Raw genomic sequence first — 21,618 nt, forward strand, 5'->3', positions numbered from 1 at the left:
GGACCTAAAATAGTAAACATTTAGTATGATTTACCATCAGACATAAATAAAATGGTTATGTTAATTTTTTTTAGTGTATGTAAACTTCTGGTTTCAACTGTATATAGAATCGTGAGAAAATCGTGATTTCAAGCAAAAAAATAAAAAATACAAATGAAAAAATATCACCATTCTCATTTTAGCTAGAATCGTGCAGCTCTAACTGGAATGTGAAGAGACTTTTACCCAGCACAACAAAAAATGTTTCTAAAAACAATCACCTAACGCACCTTTAATGTAAACATTTGCAACATTGTGTATATGTATTTGTTTTATTTTCCATGCCTCCATTGGACAGGTGTTGAGAATTAGCAAGTCTGCTCAAACACTTTAACAAATGCATTTGGTTTGTCCAGAGTAATTGCGATGTCCATGATGTCCACAATAAATATTCATAAAAATATTGAAATATTTATGGCAGAAAGATAAAATACCACAACATCAGATTTGTCCAATATCGTGCAGCCCCAGTAGTGAGCACTTCACAAGTCATCACTGAATGAATGTGCCAATATAAAACCAACTTTACCTCAATGCCTGTACGGTGTGGCTTACCGGCTGTTCTCCGGCATCTCTGCGCATCTAGCGGGGCAAACGCGTCTCCAAAACGCTCTTAGTAGGACCGACGCCGAGCATGTCTGCATCCACAAAAGCTCCAGCCTCCCTTTTTTTCACACACTCTATGATTCAGTCTCCTTGACAAAACAGTGTGGAGTGTGAGTCATCCGCAAGCAGCCATTTCAGCCTGGAGCCGGCGGCCTACAGCACGGAGAATATCATCCCCGTACGCTCCAACTCGCCTACACCTCCAGCTAAAGCTACGACCAGCACCACCCACACACACACATGCGCAGGGTGTGGGCTCAACCGAACATGAACCGGCGCAGTTGAGTTACTGTGGCCCCCTTTACATCAAACAGCACACCTACACGCATGCTGACTTGGAGCCGGCGCGCTGTGGAAACACCTACGTCTTAAGCATCAATCATCAAGAGCTGGTCCTCGAGATCGCTTCAATGCGTTCAGGAAAAGAGAGAAAGAGAGTCGTCAATGAAGACAAGAGAGGCATTTTGAAGTTGTTTGGAATCCAGTTGTCTCAAAAGTAAAGTGTCTGGTGACTAAATGTTTTTATGGAAATTCTGAATTATTAGCCGTCCTGAATTATTAGCCCCCGTATATTTTTTATCACAAGGGGCAACATCAAGCACTCCCTCGTGAAGCTAATACTGAAGTAACTGAAACTGCCACTCATCGAAATTCCGCTCTAATAGAGCACATTCAGGGTTCAACGCTAAGGATTTTTTCTACTGATCCGACCGGGCCAGTGATTTAGATTTTTACTTGCCCTGCCAAAATTTTTACTGGCCCCACCAAAAAAAAAAAAAAAAAAAAAAGTTAATAGCTTTTTTTTAAAGCCACATATTTTAAATAATGTGTCAAAAACAACGTCTGTGAATCTAGCATTTCAAAAGTTAATAAAATGTTAATGAGCAAAATTCTTAGTGTTATGCAAACAATAAGAGCGGTATGGAAAATGTGGAGGTATTTTATTGCAGTTCGAAGTTATTTAACAAAAGGTGGCTGACTTGCCTTATAATGTGATGTTGTCGCCATGTTGCCGTTTCTTCATTATACTGATCGTCACCAGAGCTGCGTCCCAAATCGCATACTTATGCACTATTCTACGCCATTTTGTAGTATAAATAGTGTAAGTAGTGCGTTCACACTGAAAACTCTAAAAATAATGAGCACTTTAATTACCCGGATGATGCACTGATTCAGCTGGTTAAATGAAGTGTGTAATGATGGACACTTCACACACTCAACGACTGCAGTGTTTGCTCACGTAGCGGAAGGGGCGGAGCTATCGGGCACACATGTTGGACAACTTTATTTATTTTGGATGGTGAAAGCAAAATTCTCCTACGAGAGTGATTACAGCGCCTCCAGATGGTGAATGTGGTTATACTCACGACAAGTATTATTTGATATTTCGGTCGTTTATTTCACTGATTTGGCGACTGTCAAACGTCATCATGGAAACGGTTTGAATTTCCGCTTAGGAAAAAAAACTTTAGTGTGCCATTTAGGACGACACTAAACACATATACTATACTGTTGAGTGTGTACGTGCAGAAGTACATAGTGCATGAGTGCATAGTGTGCCATTTGGGACGCAGCTTAGGTTATGGGGAAAAAACAGCATGCTCAAAATATCAAGAGGAACCGAAAAGCAATATAGTATCTACGACATCACAGAGAAGATAGCATTTAAAAACTTAAAATGCATGCAATTGACAAAAAGTCACAGTCAAATTAAACTATAGTGACAAGGCAGCACTGTCCTAATTGGGCCAGTAATGATCCTGTCTACTGTCCCAAGTGTCTCACACGCACGTCCTAGGCCACCGGGCACTCCTTATTGTTGAGCCCTGACATTTCTACTGACCCCAATGTTAAAATGGCCAACTTTACAACAGAAAAACATGTTTACAGCCTGGTACAAACAATGATTTTGGTGTATATTTAAGGGGGGGTGATTTTTTTATAACTCATCCGTTTCCTTTATAATGAGTTATATTAAGTCCGCATAATTAAGGGCGTGGCCACTTGAGTGACAGCTATGTCTTGCTGGTCACTGTCACGTCATTCCGGCTGATTAGCCGCTGAACTTGCATATACATCATATTTTTTGTGTTGTTTTATGTGGATTTCCAGTCAGTTGCTTTTTGGAATTATTTCCTAAAATTATCAGATAATATAGCATGAAATTATATACTTATATATCATATCTATAAATGTATTTGTTTTATTTAGGATAATTTATCATTTATAATGTTCTTTAGACCTGTACAGCACTCCAGAATCTGACAGATTGATTAGCCGTAGGCTCTAGAACTGTCATCTGAAAAGTTGTCATAGTGTTACGCCTGGATTTCATCAATAGCCTTGCATTTATTTGAAGTATATATTTGGAAGTATTTCTTGTTTTCCTCTTGTAGAGGAATAAGAACAATGCTTTATAGCTCAATGTATTACAACAGTTTATAAAAGTCTAAACACTTTATTGATATAATATACAACTGAGCACATGTGGTCAGAACGTGAGAGGATGAGGAAGAGGAGGTCAAATGAGTCGCAGGTAATGAAGTATTAAGTGTTTCTCCCAAAGAAAAGCCTATAAGCAAAATGCTATCAGGCATCTGTAGCTCCGCCTCTTTGCCCTTTTTTAGTTATTCCCGGTCGATGCGATGACTCACGAACAAAGCTTTATTTGCGCTGTTTAGAAACCTTTGGTTGATGTCGCGGATACTACGTCCATATTTTTACAGTCTTTCCCCATTCAGCCTCAACCCATCACTGGAAAACACCCATACACACTTATTCACACACACATACACTACAAACAATTTAGCTTATTTACTTCACCTATGGAGTTTGGACTGTTTGGACTATGCGGAAAACCAAAGCACCCAGAGGAGTATATAAATACACACACACATAAATGCCAAGTAACCCAGCCGGGGCTCGAAACAGTGACCTTCTTACTGTGAGGAAATCATGCTACTTACAGTGCCACCGTGACCCACTATAAAAAATAAAGAATAATAATAATTGCAGAGCTATCAAGTTATCACAAAGATTAGGTAAGGAAGCTATTATGTACTTATGTACTTATATGCACTTTTATCAAATGTAATAAGATGCACAATTTGGGGGTTAATAAGCTCATAATAATAATAATAATAATAATAAAAATAATAATAATAATAATAATATTATTATTATTCTATTAGTAATATTATTTTTATTATTATTGTTATTATTATTATTTATTAGTAATATTATTTTATTATTGTCAATATTATTTTCAATATTATTATTATTATTATTATTATTAATATTATAATTAATAATATTATTTTCATTATTATTTTCCATTTTATTATTTTTTATATTTTTAATTGATTTATTATTTTATGTTTTATTTTATTTTATGTTCTAGAGATGGAAAATGTATTTACAACACTACTCTTCAAAAAATATCTAAAACCAGCCTTTTTCCACTAACGTAAATCAAAGTATGCACAATCTTTCATATGAAATAAACCTAAAAAAGCAAACAAAATACCAACAGGGGTTACACTCTAAGATGCTGGAAATTCAGTTCAAATCACTTTCATTTCTAATAAAGTGTCCAGATATGATGCCATAATCATAATCATGTCTATGAGACAGTATTATGCAACTGAATGGCTATTAAGAGCGGCATACTTTGTTTTTGTATCCTCGTGCCCAATATGGAGAACCCATTGCAGCAGTTCTCCCCTTTACAACTAATGATGCAATTTGGTTCCTTAATTGTTGGTCTGAATATTTCTAAGCATTTGTCGATGTAAAGAAGAGGGCAAAATGCAGGCACCACATTGCATCATAGTTGTGAAAGAGCAGAATATGGACAGGAATACAGCTATTCAGTCCAGTGGTGCAGCGGACGTTCAGTAGACATATGAACACATGACATTTATCACATGAGTGTTGCAACACTTAGTGCAGTCAGTGGATCTCTCTCTCTCTCTCTCTCTCTCTGTCTCTCTCTCTCTCTCTTTCTCGGGCAAACACGTGAATTCTGGGGGATGGGACACAATCATGTAGCCTCTCTATCAGCTAGAGTGAGCTCTGCTATCTCAACTTAAGGGTCCTGTGAAGTGCTTTAAAATGTGCATTATTTACTCAATGTTTGGCATAATCTCAACTAAAAAAGAAGAGAAGATGGAACATAGTAGCTCCTCCCCTTTAAAAAACAGCCAATAGCGTTTTGTTTCATCACAACTCTGCCAGTGTCAGTGGCTGAGCCCAAGCGCATCGAATGAGAAGCATCTTGAAGGGGGCGGGGCATATCATATACTAGAGAGCGTTTGATTGGTCAGTAGATTTGATGAGAAACTGAAATATGTGGCGTGAACAAAAATCATTGATCCATTTAGGTGGAAGTAACAAACTGCAAGCTTTGGATGTTAATAGAAATCCTAACAATGAACATAATAAAACTAACATTAAAACTTTACACACATAGATCCACTCACCGGCCACATAACTAAGTACACCTTACTACTACCGGACTGCACCCACTTTTTGCCTTTAGAACTGCTTTAATCCTATTTGGCATAGATTCAAAACGGTACTGGAAATATTCCTCTGAGATTTTTATTCATATTGTCATGATAGCATCATGCAGTTGCTGCAGATTTGTCGGTTGCACATCCATGATGCCAATCTCCCGTTCCACCACATCTTCAAGGTGAGCTACTGGATTGACATCTGGTGAATGTGGAGGTTATTTGAGTACAATGAACTTATTGTCATCTTCAAGAAACCAGTCTGAGATGATTCGCGCTTTAAGACATGGCACGTTATCCTGCTGGAAGTAGCCATCAGAAGATGGGTACACTGTGGTCAGGTATGGACATGGTCAGCAACAATACTCAGGTAGGATGTAGCATTGATGCTCAATTGGTACTAAAGTGTGTCAAGAAAATATCTCCCACACCATTACACCACCACCAGCAGCCTGAACCGTTGTTACAAGGCAGGATGGATCCATGCTTTCATGTTGTTGACGCCAAATTCTGACTCCACCATCTGAATGTTGCAGGAGAAATCAAGACTCATCAGACCAGGCAACGTTTCTTCAATCTTCTATTGTCCAGTTTTGGTGAGTCTGTGTGAATTGTAGCCTCAGTTTTCTGTTCTTATCTGACAGGAGTGGCACCGGGTGTGGTTTTCGGCTGCTGTAGCCCATCTGCCTCAAGGTTGGACGTGTTGTGCATTCAGAGATGCTCTTCTACATATCTCAGCTATAGTTTAGCTATATCATAGCTATGTTTCCATCTACCTATTTTTATGCGCATTTCACATTTGCGCATTAAAAAAATCAGTTGATGGAAATGCCAAGATGCGAATAAAAAAAAAAAACATATGCACATAACTAAGTAGGATAAACTTTTTATTCGATAAGAAAAGATGCGCATAAACTACGATGGAAACACTTTTATCGCACAAGTTCCAGTATGCGCACTATAAAAGGTCATGTGACTTTGATGATAAAAATGTGTGTGAATGGACAAACCAGCAGGCTGAGCACTTTGTAAAGCATCTGAAATGTTGTTTTGGTCATTCTAAAATGCCTTAACCATCTTAGTATTAGTGTTATTATATTATTGATGACCTCCAGAATCAAGAGCGTCTGTGCTCCGCGTCTCACATCTTCAAACGCCTCCGCGTGTTCACTGCATGTTAGGATTGTCTTCTGAGGTGTAAGTCGTTTATTAAATAACGCAGCTTCCCTTATCGCAGCAAATTCTGTTTTTATTGTTGATATTTGGCATCAGTTTATCAGGAAGTGACAATTTTGTTCACTTTGACTCGTTGGATGGAATCGCTGCTTTATTCGCACGTCTCCCATGCGAAAAATTTTTTTTTGCACATAAAGTTGATTCGCAGTTTTGGATGGAAACTACTTTGCTTTTCTGTCAGCTGGAACCAGTCTGGCCATTCTCCTCTGACCTCTGGCATCAACAGGGCATTTGCGACCACAGAACTGCAGCTCACTGGATATTTCCTCTTTTTCAGACCATTGTCTGTAAACCCTAGAAATGGTTGTGCGTGAAAATCCCAGTAGATCAGCAGTTTCTGAAATACTCAGACCAGCCATGTACCAACAACCATGCCACATTCAAAGTCACTTTAATCGCCTTTCTTCCCCGTTCTGATGCTCGGTCTGAACTGCAGCAGATCTTTTTGACCATGTCTACATGCCCCAATGCATTAAGCTGCTAAAGCAAATTTCTAATCAGTCAATCACAAGTACTTGGACAGGTGTCCCTAATAAAGTGGCCAGAGAGTGTATATCAAATATCAGGTATATCAACCATAAACCCACACACAGACACTTCTTTCAAAGAAATATGGGTACTGAATGAATCTGAAAACAATTGAATAAAATAGGCGGATTGCAAAACCAGGTGTAAACCTGCCCGTCTGTTATCTGATCAACCAAAACAAAAGATGTACCAAACCAGATGTAAACAGGGCATTAGAGTCATCGAGTTCAATCGCTGTGTGTTTTTACCATTCATATTCGGATAAAAGCAGTCTATGAACCATTTGTCTTAAAGCTGAAGCCTTGGCACCCCACAGGGCACACACACACACACACACATACACATAAAAAGAAACTAAAAGAAAAGCCCTGACTGAGAGATGAAAAGCAAATATGTGAATGTGGGGGAGAGCGGTTTCCGCCCAATTTGGCAGGTGGGTTAAACAGTTGCACCAAACCTGATAAGCGCAGACTGTTACTTCCTCAGATAAGGTCTGTGTAACCCGGCCTGGCCCTGCTTACAGCCAGCAACAAAACTGAGGGAACGGGAAACACAAGACTCTCTTCTGTGTATACTTCATCCATTACAATGAATCAACTGTTACAATTACATCTTTGAACAGTGCACAAATACAAAGAGTTTGCTCCTCCAAATATCTAGGTATTTGGATTGACCAGAGATTAGCCTTTGATATACACATTGACAAGTTATTGAAAAAGCTCAGGCCAAAATTAGGTTTCGTATACCGGTCAAAAAATTGTTTTCTTTATAAGGCCCATAAGAAATAAGTAGAGAGTACATTTCTGTCTATAATTGATTATGGTGATCCTCTATATATGCACGCAGCCGCTACTCCACTCAGAAAACTAGATTCTGTTTATCATGCAGCTATACGCTTCGTTTTAGGCGCACACTTATTGTATTTTGTACAATTCCTTAGACTGGTTACCTTTATTTCAAAGGTGAAAATTACATTCATTCATTCATTTTCTTGTCGGCTTAGTCCCTTTATTAATCCGGGGTCGCCACAGCGGAATGAACCGCCAACTTATCCAGCAAGTTTTTACGCAGCGGTTGCCCTTCCAGCCGCAACCCATCTCTGGGAAATCCAAACACACATTCACACACACACTCATACACTACGGACAATTTAGCCTACCCAATTCACCTGTACCGCATGTCTTTGAACTGTGGGGGAAACCGGAGCACCCGGAGGAAACCCACTCAAAGGCAGGAAGAACATGAAAACTCCACACAGAAACGCCAACTGAGCTGAGGTTCGAACCAGCGACCTTCTTGTTGTGAGGCGACAGCACATTCCGCTGTGGCGACCCCGAATTAATAAAGTGACTAAGCCGACAAGAAAATGAATGAATGAATGACATCTGGCTAAAAACAGAGTAACATACAGTGCAATTGAGCATAGATCTGCTCCTCTAAGCGTCATATCAACTATATTCTCAACCTGAGAAGGGGAAAAACCAACCCTCAAGGCCAAAAAGAACACAAAGAGTGCTAAATAATGGTGGAAAGTAATGCCAAACCCATTGTCCATGTCCAGGTGTCTCATTCCTTTCAATATTCAATTCAGCTTGAATCCTGACTTTGGAAACAACCAACATAAGTATGTTTCCATCCACCTCTTTTTAATGTGCATTTTGGATTATTGCTTAAAAAAAGTGCTTAATGTGAAACCAAGTCAAGATGTGCATGCATACATTTTGAAAAACGTACACATCGGAGTAGGTTATACGTTTTCTTTGAGGCTCATAAACTATGATGAAATCACTTTTACCAAATAAAGTCCAGTACAGTGATCCGCTATAACGTGGTTCACTTTTCGCGGCCTCGCAGTTTCGCTGATGTTTTTAGTGCAATTTGACGTGCTTTTTTTTACAGCACATTGTGTTCTGCGTCCTGACTGGCTGTAGACCATTGTCAATCAATCTCCTCTGTGTCTCCTGTACAGTACAGAATGCGTTCAGCTTGCCAAATTAACATGAATCTTTGATCGCTAGCAGTGTGAGTTTCAACAAGAATGCTAAAAGGGTTGTAACTGTCCGCAGCAAAATCATCGTAAAGGGGGTCGCACAACAGATGCACCACATCACCACGCATTTTAGAATTGTAAACAGGTTTATATCAGGGTACGCATTCAATTGGTGCCCCCTAAGGCAATTTGTTTCGACCCTCTAAATAGTGTGACCAAGACATCCAAAATAAATTTAGTTCAGTCAAAAAACGGCTGCTACAGTTATGAAGTGACGTGCAACTATTTAATACAGCATGAGCTGCAGAGGCTGCGCAGAGCGTGAGTCACCGTAAGCGAGTGGCGCGAGCAGCTGAAAACATTTGGATGTGCTTGTAGAAAAGGCCTTTTGTACTATGCATTGATATTGTCAATAGGGATGCAACGATTAGTTGATTTCACTATTAACTAGGGCTGTGCAATTAATCGCAATCGCAAAAAAAAAAATTTAAAAATTAAAAAATTTGCAACTCAAGCACACGCAATTTCTACATCGCAAAAGGCTGCAATTTTTATCTACTAATTTATTTTAAATTTTATTCAGAATATGTTCTCGTGCGCATGATATTAATATGTTAACCAATCAGAGCTGACGTAGCGCACCAGGCAATTATAACTTTTATGTTAACCAGCTCAATCTGCGCATGACGAAGTTGAGTGGGAGAACCGAATAGGCGAGCAGGAGGAATGAACATAAAATATGGATGCAGGTCAAAATAAAAATGATTTGGTGCCAAGGAGAGATTCAACAACAGTCATTTTGGAGTATTTTGGATTCAGGAGAGAGGATGTGTCACAGAGCAAGGCAATTTTCAAGACTTGTGAAACAGAGCAATACTACAAATCTGATCCAACACTTAAAACAGTGTCATAAAAAACTGAATGATCAATGCATCTTGACAAAGTCCATCGAAACAAACAAAAGCACACATCAAAGCCAGCCCAAACAGACTAAACTAGTATCCATTGTTCAAGCATTTGCAAGCACCGTGCCTTATGGGAAAGGGTCAAATTGGCACAAAGAAATTACTGACTCAATAGTTTTGTTATGCACTTCTTGTGCACTGAATGCATTTGAATTGTATGTAGCTTGTTTGAAAAAGCAAAAAGAGTTGCCAAAATCGCAAATAAAATCGCAATATGATTATTTTGTCCATATTGCACAGCCCTACTTTTAACTGTGCTTTAATTCGTCACAGTTAATTAATCGTAAAGGCTTCTCTAAGCCGCATTTCTGTTGCACCGAAGAAAACGAAACTAATGCAATTAAACAAAGTTATGCCAAGTTGCCATCTGTGCGCTAGTTCCAAGTATGTACAGCGTTTTTAATATGCACGCACACCGGATTAACTATAGCATAATTTAACATCAGAATTATTATAAGTAGAATAGAATTAATTATAGAAACCAGTAGATCTACACGTTATATTACTATTGTTGTTTTACCATATGTTTGAGAAAAAAACAACAATAATTGCCAACTCAAATTTATTTTACATCTACAGAATCGTGAGAGAATCGTGATCCTTTTTTTAACCCCCAAAAATCGTGATTCTCATTTTAGCCAGAATCGTGCAGCTCTACTTCAGACAATATAATCGTACAACCAAAATCTATAATTGTTGCATCCCTAATTGTTATGCAGTTCAAAAAATAATATATGAATGTGTCTGAATGTAGAAGAAGCCTACTTAAGCAATGCACTGCTTTTGTTGTGCTCTGAAATACAACATTTGTCTATAAAAAAAAAAAGTCTATTGTACAATGCAGTGATATTATGTAGTTTCAAAATACAATATATTAACATTTTAATGTAAAAAAAGCCAACGTGGGTGTCTTAGGGAAAACACAGCATACGGGCTCTTATATGCTGTTGTGTTATCACTCACATACCAAGTCACATCTCTCCGGCCCTTCGTTTAGGAGGCTTTTCATAAACCGGCCCCCATGACAAACTAATTGAATAGCCCTGCCCTAAAGCATTAGGTGCTCAATCTCAGTCCTGGAGGGCCTGTATCCAGCAAAGTTTAGTTCCAACCCCAATCAGACGCACCTAGGCTAGCTAATCAAGCACTTACTAGGCTTTCTAACAACATCCGCACAGGTGTTTTGAGCCAAGTTGGAGCTAAAACCTGCAGGACACCTGCCCTACAGGACTAAGTTTGGGCCTCACAAATAATGTTTTATTAGTCTTTGAAACTGCCCCTTTTATGCTGCGTTCACACCAGACGCGGAACGTGCGTCAAGCGTGAGTGATTTACATGTTAAGTCAATGCAAACGGACGAATAGACATCCGGCGCGATACGTGCGAATGGCGCGGGGCGAATTGAGCGTTTTGCGCGTTTGACTCGCTTAACGAGCGTTTTGCGCGAATCTCTTGAGTTCGAAAATCTGAACTTCAGCATACATTCGCGCCGCGTTAACCATCAGAAGCTTGCTCTTGTGGGGGCATAGAACCTGTTGTCGGTGTTCCGAGGGAAATCCTCCAGCCTTCACCGACAACAGTTCATCAAACTGGGCTTGGCTCAGTCAGAAGCACCGCTGAAAGCCTCCATCATCCAGGTTAAGTTTCTGGAGGAGTTTATGAGCTCACAGAGCTGGATGCACCTCTGAAAGGATGTAGTGGACTCAGACACGACCCTAAACGTATCGACACTGTTTTTCAGTCTTCATAAAGCACATAAACACTGTTATTTTCTTCATAAAATCCATGTTAGCCATTTAGCTATGAAGCTAGAGTCTTCGGGCAGACAGAAGCCCTGCCCATCACGCGAATCCGCATCTGTTCTGAAGTGAATTTGACACGCCAATGAAGCGGGGTTTGACGCGCAAATGAAGCGAGTAAACTCAAATGTTCATGCGGCTATTTATGCGCGAATAGCGTGATTTATCTGCGCGTTCCGCGTCTGGTGTGAACACAGCATTAGGCTCCGAATTGTGTCCTTTTGGTGACTGTCGCTTTAAATTCAAATGAGATTGTGCTCTTTTTAAAAAAAGGCGGAGCTACAAATGACTGTGAGCATAGCGGCAGATTCAAAACAAACAGCAGACGGCTGCTTCTCACTCAGGGCTGTCTATGCCAATGAGGTGGAGATCATCACTATTAGGTGGGGCTTTCGATTTCTGATGACACGTACAAAGAGAGTATGTCAATCAAAATGTTTCTACAGACTGTTTATATGAAGTGTGATCATAAAAATAGAGTTAATACATTTGTAGCATTAGAAGCTGGTTATATTCACACACTTTCACTGAACAACTGTGTTTAAACCCCTTTTAAAAATGATTTTTGCATAATAGATCCCCTTTAACAACACACTATGACATGTGGCCGCTTTTATCGCCCGTCTTGTGAACGTGTGTTGGCAAAAGTCCCTCTCCTCATTATCCGTCAGCTTATTTTTGAACGGCTGGTCACTGGGCTGTGGAAGCACATTGAATAAAAGAGCTTGTGCAGTTGACTGGACATCCGCTGGACACATGCGCATTTCCATATGAGAGCGGTGAAATTCACAAGCCCTCATTTGGCTCCGGTATGCTTTTCGGGTGGGGGCGGGGGGGTGGCTGATTGAATGAAACAGAACAACAGGTTCAATAAAGCGCAGATAATGGCTTCCTGTCTGGGCCGTGACAGAAGAGCTATCTGTGTTCCCCTTCTCAGCAGGACCTCGGATGGGGTGAGAAGTTGACAACGCTTTCATTCTCCTGAGGGAGCGGGAGCAGTGTTTGGACAGGCCGCTTTACAACTGCAAAACTGGCCTTCACAAATAAACCATCACATTTTACTACTTGGCTTGACCAAGAAAACATTTAAGGAAACAATCAGATTAAAAAAACAAAAACAAACAGCCTCTAAGATTGGAGCCTTTGGCGCTTGTGTCTTTTCCACAGGATGTAAAACGCATTAATAAGAAGGGCAGGACGTCTGATAATGAGACGTAGGAAGAAGAGAAAGACTTCTTGAGCTCTGAAATGGAAATCTGTCAGCCAGCTGACAAACTTTGGATCGCTACACTTCTATGATAGTTTGATAGATTTGTTGAAATCTCAAATCAGTTGAAATCGAAGATATTCACCCTCGTGTAGAGCTGTGCGATTTGGCCTAAAATGAAAATCTCAATTAACTGAAACATTTTAACTCATTACAATTAACATTTTTCGATTAATGAACAAATAATCATCATACTACTCAAGGCTCAAGAATGGGTCCATCGTCCTACTACTGGTGGTGGTGGTGTAATGGTGTGGGGGATATTTTCTTGGCACACTTTGGGCCCATTAGTACCAACTGAGCATCGTGTCAATGCCACAGCCTACCTGAATATTGATGCTGACCATGTCCTTCCCTTTATGACCACAGTTTACCCATCTTCTGATGGCTACTTCCAGCAAGATAATGCGTCATGTCATAAAACCCGAATCATCTCAGACTGGTTTCTTGAACATGACAATGAGTTCACTGTACTCAAATGGCCTCCACAATCACCAGACTTCAATTCTATAGAGCCCCTCTGAGATGTGTTGGAACGGGAGATTTGCATCATGGATGCGCAGCTGACAAATCTGCAGCAACTGCGTGATGCTATCATGACAATATGAACCAAAATCTCTGAGGTATATTTCCAGTACCATGCTGAATCTATGCCACGAAGGATTAAGGCAGTTCTGAAAGCAAAAGGGGGTCCGACCTGGTCCTAGTAAGGTGTACCTATTAAAGTGGCCAGTGAGTGTACACTTCTGGTCACAGAGGCATAACAATGGTCAATCCTCGATTTACTAAGCTTCAAAAAATCTATAAAAAAAATCACAATCCGATCAGAATAAGCAGATTTAAGTAAAGCTCTTTTATTTTTCCGGTCAAAAGCCAGGGAAAGCAATACAGTCCAACATCCTCTTAGAGGGTATTAAATGGCTAACATGACCAATATTACATCGAATTAATAGAAAGAAAGGCATAAGGCTCGAAAACTGCTGAGCGAGCAAGTGTAACATAGAGGACTCGCCATTCATTAAGACATTAAGGTTAATTATTGCTACAGATCAAGTGAGCGTGTCAATAAATATATCAGATGAGATTGGACAAGTAGTTATACTGTTTAAAAAAAGTATTAGTTACTTTGGTAACATTACAATATGGGTTAATGTATTTACCAACAGAAACAAAATAAGGCTTGAAGATCATACTTCAACATGTACTAATGCATTAATAAAATTAAAAATTGTGTGTGAACATTAGTTAATGCGCAGAACTAACATTACTCTCTGACGTATCTAGATTACAGTAACTAAAAATAAAAATTGACTACGCTGTAAAAAGTATTATAGTGAATTAACATTGAACGACTGTATTTTTATTACCTAACGTCAACAAACATATTAAATTTAATGAACGTATTGTTTATGTTAGTAAATACATTAAATGACACAAAATACTTGTCTTATGTGGCTAAACGATATTGTAAAAAACGTACATTTCGATATTTTGATTTTCTATGATTTATATTGCAATATTTCATGAGAACTTAATAATTTTAGATTGATGGGATGGTTTTGTAGGGGAGTGCATCTGCATAAACTATAATAAACAAATACACAAATAAAGAAGTCTAACAGTACACATCTAGACTGTAAAAATGCTATCAGTTAGTCATGACACCGTACACTCAAAAAAATGTATTTAAAATAAGCAACAACACAATTTTTAAGATTATTTTTATAACAACTTATTTTTTTATGTTCAATGTACATAAATGTGTTAAAAGTGTTGAGTGAACTTAATTCGTGTTGGGACAACATGAATGAATTGTGTGGAACCCTGCATTTTGTACAGTGTATGTTTGTAATTCATTGTAAATTATTAAACTAAGTTAATCAGGCTCTAACTTAAATTTCTTAGCTGTTTAAGTCAGTTTAACATAATATAAATTCAATGGACTTATAAGTTTATTTGATTCAGTTTAAAAATTTAAGACAACCAGGATTATTTTACAGTGTACAAAAATAACAACAATGTGCTGTATGTTCTTCATTGTGTAAATAATTAAATACCATTAATCTTTGTTAAAGCAACCAAAGTAATGAATCCTTGTGCACAAACATTTTAAACTTGCTTAAACTGCCTTAAAACACAAGCAATAATATGATCACTTTATTATGGTTAAGCTGAAATGACTAATGTTTCCTGAACTGTTATACCTATAATCTTGACTCCACATTGCACGTTGTGTGATGTGACTGTTGCATATTTACACATTGTGATATCAAAGCTAAAACCGTATATTGTGCAGCCCTAGTGTCTTATATTGTAAAGTGTGGAAGTTGATTAAACTTGTTGCTTTGAAAGAAACAAGTTGACTTACTTTATATATAAAAAAAATTTAAAATTTAAATTAAAAAAAACTGGGTAAACCCATTGTAACTTAAAAATGGTAAATTGACCTAACTTAATTTTTCATAATTATGCACATTTAAAAGTCTGTGAAATTAAAATGAAGTTTTTTACATGTTTTTTATCAGTATGTTAGTGCTCAGGTTAATCTGGTGTGCTCTAAAACAGTGAAAGAAATCACATTTATAAGATTTAAACATCAAATCTTACAGTTTTGACGCTTCTGCCTAATAGATCAACACTCAAAAAATGAATTGTGCTGCTTGTTCAAACTACTTATCTAAAACGGGCTGAATAAATGTAATTCTTTAGTGTTTTTGGGGTAACTTAAATGTATTATGTTCAATCCACTTAAATTTGTAAAAACAATTCAGTTAACTTGATTGATTTATGTTGGGACAACATGAAGGAGTTGTGTGGAAGCCAGTATTTTTATTACAGTGAACGTTTTTTGTTTTAATTTGACATCACCTCATACTTTAATTTCTCATCAAATTTTCTATACTATAAGGAATTTTTGTTTTGTAGTATATTAAAACAGAAATGATTGCGATAAGTGATATTACTGTCATTTTGGGATCATTTATGCCACAGGTTACTGTATATAATGATTATATAACAGCATATTAATGCAAATAGCCATAAACACGTTCAAATTTATCATTCTTAAGATTATTTAGATTCTATAATTTGATATTAAACAGGCAAATGTCCTATTATATACTATTAAATGTGATATTAGGTAAATGCCCATTTATAAACTTTGACACAGATGAGCTAAAATGTAAATGTCATTGTAAAGTGGCGTTATTTGTGAATTTGTAAATATATATTGCTACGGCAAAATTATTGAGGTGATTTCCATGTATTGTACAATAAGTTTAGGATCTGCAACATATCAAATTTCACTTTGCGCAATTTCATTGAATTGTCTGAATGTTGTCATGATAAGGATTTTTTTGTTATGCAATATATTGTCAAAGAAATTGTTGCGATAATTGATATTATTGTCATTTTTGGATCATTTTGGCTGGTTTAAGGCTGGTTTAAGCTGTTTTTTTTTCAGTAGGGATATCATTCTTAAGATTATTTAGATTTTATTTTGATGTTAAACAGGCAAATGTCCTATTTTACATATATATAAATATATAATTATATATATATATATATATATATATATATATATATATATATATATATATATATATATATATATATATATATACACACACACACACACAAACACTATTAAATGTCCTATTAGGTAAATGCCCAATAATAAACTTTGATACAGGTGAGAATGTAAATGTCATTGTAATTTGGCGTTATTTGTGAATTTGCAAATATATATTGCAATGGTAAAAATTATTGATGTGATTTCTATGTATTGTACAATAAAATCATGACCTGCAACATATGAAATTTCACTTTACGCAACTTCGTTAAATTGTCTTCCTGTTACTATAAGGAATTTTTGTTACGTGATATAGGCTATTATCACAGAAATTGTTGCGATAAGCGATATTATTGTCATTTTGAGATCAGCTTTGCCACTGGTTACTGTATATAGTGATTATATAACAGCATAATATTGCAAATAGAAATAAACACGTTCATATTTAGCATTCTTAAGATTATTTAGATCCTATTTTGATGTTACAAACAAAGGTCCTCATATATATACATATATATATATATATATATATATATATATATATATATATATACTATGAAATGTCATGTTAGAGACATGCCCAATCATAATATGTCGATTGATTATTGTGACAGGCATCCTGAATATAGTTATTAAACTCGTTATAACCAAATGCCTTACAATCACAAAGCGGTAACAAGGACTAATGACTAATGTAGTAAACTAATCTTTTTGGAAGTAATGACATTACTTTAACTTGACATTACAGTACTCCGTAATTAACTTGATGGACTGCTTGGTTATTATCACATAGTTCACATTTTAGTTTCACTTGTTTGTTTATGTATTGAGCACAGCATTGACGCACACACATATACACACACACACACACACACACGTGTGAAGTGGTTTTGATCGTGTGTTTTCGACGTGCGCCGACCGCGGCTTATCGCTGGAGCGATCTCTGCAGTAATGAATGGAGCGGCTGAAGGTTACAGCTTTTATGAATGAGCGCAAACAACAACTCCTCTGCCCTTCGCCCTTCCGTTTGACAAGCGCTGGCAGACTGACTCCAATTCATCCGCGAGGACGCTATTGTTAACGTGTGACAGCCATTCTGTCACCGAGGGCCACGATATTAGGACATAAAGCCGAGGAGATGACAAATAACAGTACGTGGCCTAACTGACGATAAAACGTCGATTAAATCTGCACATAAAAATCTCGGAAGTGTCGACGTTAGTCGTGTGTCCACGTTGCTTACAGACTCAATTTAAGGTTAAACATTAAATCTTTCTCAAATATAAAACGCGTTGACACCGAGCTAACACAGTCAAATGCTGTTTTATGAATGAAGCACTGTATGCAAATGAGAACGATTCAAAGCGTCTGCGAGGAGAAAAAAACGGACATTTGGCGGATACATCCGACACACTTTGCAGAACATGAACTCATTTCGCTTTTCAGGAGTAAATATTTAAGCAAGCTTACTTGTTTTTAAAAAAAACAAACAAACAAAATGGCTCTGCTGCGCAAAACAACATGTGACGTGCAAACACATAGGAATGTTGAAGGAAGGGCCTTTAAAAACATCAAATCCCTTTACAAAATATTTCCGATCCACCCCCACTCCATCTCCCTCCCTCCTTCCTTCCTTCAGTCAAGTCTGTCGGTGGGAGAGGGCCCGATCCCCCCCGTCCGCTGACAATACCACTCCACATTTCACCCTCAAATACTTCACCAAACTTTTCCAGCACAATCTCCACATGACTGATTTACAGCCCCAAAACACATGACAGGCGGACGAACATCCCGAACAAACACACAAAGACACACATTTTAAAAAAACAAGGCATTTCTGTCCAGGTACTTACTCGTTTGGGTGTGTTTCTTCAATCATTTTTCTCGTTTCACCTACACATAAATCCCACAGCGGGTCCGCTCGGTCTGTTCGTCATCTTCACGCCTCACTCCAGTCTCTTTTCCCCCAAAATAATCCATCACATTCGGCTGTGTGTTTGTCTTCTTGTCGCTCCCTCTCCTCTCCTCGTCTCCGTCTTGATGGCTTTTTCGCTTCTTTTCTTTTTTTTTCCACTCCTTTTTTCCTAACCAGTTGCTGATGGAGGAGTATCTCGGAATAAAGAGCCTTAATTCGGATCGTTTCCCCCGGTTTGAGTGCTGGTGTGTATTTCCGAGAACGCTGCAGCTGGAAGGAGTGTTGCTGTAGCTGAGGTGGCCCCGACGAGCCCCATCTCTGATTACTCCATGTTGGATTATTGTGCAGCAACAGCGCGAGCAGAGCAGCAGCGGGAGGAGGAGGAGGAGGATGAAGAGAGGGCGGAAGCGATGACGTCACACTGCAGGCCAAATGCCTTTAAAATCAGTGGGAACTTAAATTTTTTATACACAAAAATAAGTTTCTAAAAACAATACCTATTTTTAATACTTTCCTTGTTGAAATTTCGTACAAAATTTAATCTCTTAAGCTTATTAAAAATAAGAAGAAGAATAAGTTTCTTAAAGCTTATGACAAACTTTTTTCTTAATGATTGAGGCTGTGTATTTTTTTTCACTCTGTCTTCTTTTTTTTTGTTATTGTATTTTTTCTTCAATGCATTGATGTTATTATTCTTGTATTCAATAAAATAAATAAATAAAAATCAGTGGGAACTTACTGTTATTCATTTATTTTGAGAGTGTAATTATGCTGTACAATTTTGGAAACATACTGGATTATTTATTAATGATAATATACAACAAGACGTTTCTGTTACTTTTAAAGAAATTATTTTTGGTTATTATGAATCTGCCCCTACTAAGAGAAATGCTTGTTTTGTTATAAATTTAATTTATTTTCTTTGTAAATTCCATATCCACAAATGCAAATGTACTAATACTAAACCATATTTTCCTGTTTTTTTTTTGTTTTTTTTGCAAGAATTTAGTCATTATATACAATTAATTTCATTATCTAAAAATAAGAAAGCAAACAGAACTATTTCATTTTGTAATGACTTTAATTTATGTACTGTTCTTGATTCTTAAATGTCTTACCCTCAAGTTTATATCATGTTCTTTATTCTTTTTTTTCTTCTGTCTTTCTCTCTCATATCTCTTTTTTATTGACAATGTAATTTATATTCTGTATTGTAAACAAATATTGCTACAAACCTGTCAACTGTTTTTTTGCAAAAAAATAAATAAATAAAAAAATCAGTGGGAACATTGTCAATCTTTTTGCCAAATGCACCCATGTTCAAGTGTTTTGGTCCGACTTGTGTTCGTTTGTTTTACTTCAAAATGCAAGTTTAACATTGCTTCTTATTTGTGTGATAGAACTTGTTACTTTTCTCAGGATAAACTTAACAGTATAGGCAATTTATTAATTTAATGGGTAAATATTATATTCAAAAAGGTAAAATGTCTTCATCACTGCCTAATTAGCAGGTTTTTAAAAGGTTTGATTAGCACATTACAAAATAATGACAGTAAAATAAGTGTAAAAACTGTGAAAGGACATTTGCCTCTGTACCTTGTTTTTTATTGTATTGTTTGTATTATTTATTTTTATTATTTAAATTCCTTGTTTATTTAAAGAACTATTATTAAACACATTTTAAATCCAAGTACCACCATATTGACTGGTATTGAAATACATGGTAGGCCTAAATAAGCGGCTAAAGCTCTGCACAGTTCACAAATGTGGCAGATAAAATCTTATTATTACGAAAATGTATTATTGTCAGCCACTTTAAACATAATAAATAGCTTAAACAATATCACACTTACAGGTACAAAATAAAGATAAATAAAACATCAACGTTTAAATTAAAATGTGATTTTAAAATTTGATTAAAAATGGCACTGTTCTTAAAAAGTTACAAGAAAACTGTTGTACTTAAATGTAAAGTATTATGATGAACAATAATATTGGCCATCCCAGGTGGGCCAGCCCAGCCTTGCCTTGCCTTTTTTTGGTTAAGACGTTAAACCGAGGTCCTGACTCTCTATGGCCATTAAAAATCCCAGCATCCTGGACAAAATTTGCCAAAATGGCCACTGTCCATCATGGCTTCCTAATCTTCCCCATATCATAAACAGCATGTGATTGAAGAACTATTTTTCCATATTAAAAGGTTTTTGTCTTAACCAACACCTGAAATGTATGTTTTAGAAACGGCTTCGATTTCTTGCAGCTGAACAACAGAAAACTGACACTGATCACCTCAGGTACCAAAAACATTCAAACCGTTTGAAACTGAACTTTAGAACTGTGACTCAGTGCAGGCCAACACATATCAGAGATTCAGCATCTACATTTAATAATGTTTTCAAGAGTTCACACTTAGCTGATGATTGATAGTAAAGCTAGTTTGGCGTGCTGTCCCGGGAGAGAGCCCTGAGCTTATAAGATCCTCGAGCCCTGGGCTCCCTCCCGTTGCAAGGCGAGAGGGGAGTTTGAGCTCAGGTAGATGTATTTTGTTTAATTGTATTTTGATTAATTGTTTAGAGCAGTGGCGCAACAAGGGGGTATGCAGTATATGCGGCGCATAGGGGCGCCACACATGGGGGGCGCCGTTGTGCCAAAACTATTTTTAAAATTATCCTTATTAAAAGTATCAAATAATAAAAATAAATAAATATGTTTTGTTAAAAAACATTATTTTGCATTTTAAACGAATATAATATTGTTATTGTTTAATTCAAAATCATTTAACACAATAACATGCAGTCCCACAGCCTAAAGTGCTCATGTAGATGTAACTGTTTAGATTTGCTTTTATTTTTATCAAAATAAACTGTCAAATCATACATAATGTCAAAAGTTATAAGATTAATCTGAAAATTTGTCTTCAAAAATTTGGTTCTCAAATCTTCATTTATTATTAATTAATTAATATAAAATAAGAGGGATCACACAAAATTTGAACCTGCATACCCCTCAGTAAATGTGTAGTTGCGCCCCTGGTTTAGAGTGCTTGTTTTTGAACTGTGGGAGGAAACCGGAGGATCCGGGGAAAACCCACGCGACCACGGGGAGAATGAGCAAACTCCGCACAGAAATGCCATCTGGTTTGGAAAGGAATTAAACCAGGGGCATTCTTGCTGTGAGGCAACAGCGCT

General features: G+C 37.2%; 1 protein-coding gene and 2 long non-coding RNA genes across 3 annotated transcripts in view; 1 reads left to right on the top strand and 2 right to left on the bottom strand.

Moving 5' to 3' along the window:
- The window catches only part of LOC147840979 (uncharacterized), a 31,031-nt gene extending 16,536 nt beyond the window's left edge, over nt 1–14,495 (bottom strand). The window contains exon 1 of the long non-coding RNA XR_015505734.1: nt 13,689–14,495. This is a non-coding gene — a long non-coding RNA (uncharacterized LOC147840979). The remainder of the gene's footprint in view (nt 1–13,688) is intronic.
- spred2b (sprouty related EVH1 domain containing 2b) overlaps nt 1–18,751 on the bottom strand; it is a 71,314-nt gene extending 52,563 nt beyond the window's left edge. The window contains 1 exon segment of the mRNA NM_213234.1: nt 18,369–18,751. Within this exon segment, the coding sequence (NP_998399.1) occupies nt 18,369–18,394 (26 nt within the window). The 5' untranslated portion in view covers nt 18,395–18,751.
- LOC147840980 (uncharacterized) lies at nt 4,037–9,686 on the top strand. The gene is made up of 3 exons (XR_015505702.1): nt 4,037–6,585; nt 6,673–7,944; nt 9,006–9,686. It is a non-coding gene; the product is annotated as an uncharacterized LOC147840980 (long non-coding RNA).
- Nucleotides 18,752–21,618: the final 2,867 nt, after the last annotated feature.

The sequence above is a fragment of the Danio rerio genome, chromosome 13 (genome assembly GCF_052040795.2).
Source record: "Danio rerio strain M-AB ecotype USA chromosome 13, GRCz13ab, whole genome shotgun sequence".
Taxonomy (NCBI): domain Eukaryota; kingdom Metazoa; phylum Chordata; class Actinopteri; order Cypriniformes; family Danionidae; genus Danio; species Danio rerio.